This window comes from Chiloscyllium plagiosum, chromosome 2 (genome assembly GCF_004010195.1).
Source record: "Chiloscyllium plagiosum isolate BGI_BamShark_2017 chromosome 2, ASM401019v2, whole genome shotgun sequence".
In the NCBI taxonomy this organism is placed as follows: domain Eukaryota; kingdom Metazoa; phylum Chordata; class Chondrichthyes; order Orectolobiformes; family Hemiscylliidae; genus Chiloscyllium; species Chiloscyllium plagiosum.
Window position 1 is genome coordinate 114,630,182 of NC_057711.1, and position 3,298 is coordinate 114,633,479.

General features: G+C 44.6%; 1 protein-coding gene across 2 annotated transcripts in view; it reads left to right on the forward strand.

Moving 5' to 3' along the window:
- The window catches only part of LOC122563055 (coronin-2B-like), a 162,224-nt gene that overhangs the window by 129,240 nt on the left and 29,686 nt on the right, over nucleotides 1-3,298 (forward strand). For both annotated transcript variants that reach the window (XM_043716406.1, XM_043716415.1), the window contains one exon: nucleotides 1,411-1,523. In XM_043716406.1, coding sequence (XP_043572341.1) covers nucleotides 1,411-1,523 — 113 coding nt within the window. The remainder of the gene's footprint in view (nucleotides 1-1,410; nucleotides 1,524-3,298) is intronic.

Genomic DNA, 3,298 nt, shown 5'->3' on the forward strand with positions numbered 1-3,298 from the left:
ACACCAACCCTCTGAAGAGCAACCCACCCAAACACATTCCCCTACATTTACCCCTTCACCTAACACTACAGGCAATTTAGTTTGGCCAATTCACCTAACCTGCACATCTTTGGATTGTGGGAGGAAACCAGAGCACCTGGAGGAAACCCACGCAGACACGGGGAGAATGTGCAAACTCCACACAGAGAGTTGCCTGAGGCGGGAATTGAACCCGGGTCTCTGGCACTGTGAGGCAGCAGTGCTAACCACTGTGCCACCATGCCGCCCACATGTGGAGAACAGTGTCATTCCTCTGTGATTGCAATTCCACCCTGTTCCCTGCCTTTCTCCTCCATCTTCCCAGAAGTGTTCTGTTATTGTTAAATTATTAAGCTTGTGGCTAATATTTAACATTTGTTCACAAATCCAAGAGAGAGGATTTTGCTTCAGTTTTAAGTTCAAACTTCTCAAGGGCTTAATTTTTTTTCTTCCTTCTAATACTTCTGCAGCAAAACAGAAACGTGCCTCAAGCAACAAGGTGCATTTTAATTTCCCCATTAACACAATAAAATGTCCCAGTGAACTTTATGTGAGTGCTAACAAGTGAACCTTGACTCTGATCCATATGGGGAGATATTGTTCAAGAGGTCGGTTTTAAGGAGTGCCTTAAAGAAGGAAGGAAGTTAGAGAAGTGGGGAGATTTTAGGGAGGATATTGGGGAGCTTAAATCCCAGGTAGCAAATGAAATCAGTGAAGGTCAAGGCCTGAATTGATCTTGGAGGGGTGTCTGGCTGAAGTTTGCATGTTTTCAGACAGGGAACCAATGAAAGTCAGCAAGGGCAGTGGCACAGGCCAAACCCGGGTTTGGTGTGAGTTGGCGTACCATGTCTTGGATGAGTTTGAGTTTATGGAAGCTATAAAGTGGGAAGCTGTCTCAGATGATCATTGAAACAGTCACATTTAGATGTAACAGGGGCATATAGGTGGGGATTTCTGAAACAAGTCAGTGGAGACCGGTGCAGACGCAGTATGATTTGGTTACAGCATTGTGCTGTTTATTTTATATCTGAGTTATGCAGAGTTGATGCCCATCTCGGAGTGTGTACCAGCTTTTATTCACCACATTTTAAAGTATCTATTCCATTCTTCAGCTCCAGCTTTCTGCTCTTTTACTTCGCTGAGTCCATATGCAGTCTCAACCAATCAAGCACAGTGAGTCCCAATAGCAAACTGACCCTAATAATCAACACAAAATCAATGAGCCCACCACATTAAATGGATCTAAGCAACTTGATAGCCAATTACTTACTGATAGAGTATAACCCCATCTTTGGGTGAGGAGAACTTGCAGCAACAGGAAGCTGCAGTCAGTGTTGGATGTGAAAGCCTACCAGTACTGGGTATAATTTTTATATTAATTTGAATTTGCAGGTGTAATGCCAAAGAGGGGCCTGGATGTCTCGATCTGTGAAGTCTTCAGGTTCTACAAATTAGTGACAATCAAGAGCCTTATTGAGCCCATCTCAATGATTGTACCTCGACGGGTAAGAAAAACATAGAAATACTGCCTAACTGGTCAGTGCTGGTCTCTATCCTACTATGAGCCTCTGCTACTCCTAATAGCCTTTCCTTCTCTTTCTCTCTCCCAAATGTTCCAAAGCGTCTCACAGGAATGTTATTGAGCACTGAACCATGTAAGGGGATTTGTTTGTTAGGTGACTAAAAGCTTGGTCAAAAAGAGGGGTGGCGATCGCACAGAGATTACCATTCCAATCTTTTTTTTTCTTACATTATGTAGGAGCTCCACATTTCTGTCTTGAGGTTCTGATTACGGCTCGTTCATAGATGCCAAGCCCATAGTCTAGATCTGATTGGTACCTCATAGTGCGGGATAGTTGGGGTAAAGATAAACCACTTTTTCACATCAGTCAATTGCAGTATTCTGTAATTTAAGTGTCCAGCATCATAGACAGCCACTTTGACAGCTCTTCTGAAAAGATATGTTTGTAAAGTAAGTGTCGGGGTACAAGTGGCAAGGAAATCAGATAAGTGATTATGGTATGTCAGAGTGAATAGGAAATATCTGGGTAAAGAGGGGTTATGTCCCAGGAAAGGATATGAAGTCTTGGGGGGAGGCCTTGGGCTTTGAATCCTGGGGCAGGGAAGAGTCTCCAATCCAGCAGTGGGGTGTGTTGGATCTTGGGTGCTGTTGGGTCAGGGTCTGGGTTGTATAAGGGTCCTGGAGAAAGTGTAATGGAGGAGGATGTGGTAAGTTGAGGGTCAGTTTAATTGTTATTCAGGAGTTAGACCAGCTATTTAACTTTTGCTGAGTAACTATTTTGTAGCCTTTTGAATGATCCGACTTAAATCGGGACTTTGAGGATTCCAGACACAAGGAAGTTGCCCAGCAGAATTGTCATTTTGAGTCATAGTCATGCAGCATGGAAACAGACCCTTGGGTCCAACTTGTCCATGAACTAGTCCCATTTGCCTGAGTTTGGCCTCATAACCTTTCATGCCCTGTCCAAATGTCTTGTAAATTTTGTAATTGTACCCACCTCTACCATTTCCTCTGGCAGCTGGTTCCATACAGGCATCGCCCTCTGTGTGTAAAAGTTATCCTGTAGGCCCTTTCTAAATTATTCCCCTGTCATCTTAAATCTATTCCCTTTAGGTTTTGAATGCCGCTCCAACCTGGGGGAAGACCTTGGCTATTCACCTTATCCATACCCCTCATTTTATAAACCTCTATAAAATCACCCCTCAGCCTCCGACGCCTCAGGAGAAAATGTCCCAGCCTTTCCAGCTTCTACTTGTAGCTCAAATCCTCCATTCCCTGTAACATTCTTGTAAATCCTTTATTGCAACCTTTCCAGTTTAATAGCAGCCTTCCTATAGCAATATTCCAAAAGAGGCCTCACCAATGCCTTGTACAGCCTTAACATGATGTCCCACCTCCTGTACTTAATGCTCTGACCTGTTTCTGGGTTAGAACCCTGTGCAATTTCTGAATGAGGAGCTTTCTTGGAGAGGAGAAAGTGAGGACTGCAGATGCTGGAGATCAGAGCTGAAAATGTGTTGCTGGAAAAGCGCAGCAGGTCAGGCAGCATCCAAGGAGCAGGAGAATCGACGTTTCAGCCATGAACCCTTCTTCAGGAATGTGGAAAGTGTGTCCAGCAGGCTAAGATAAAAGATAGGGAGGAGGGACTTGGGGGAGGGGCGTTGGAAATGCGATAGGTGGAAGGAGGTCAAGGTGAGGGTGATAGGCCGGAGTGGGGGTTGGGGCGGAGAGGTCAGGAAGAAGATTGCAGGTTTGAAA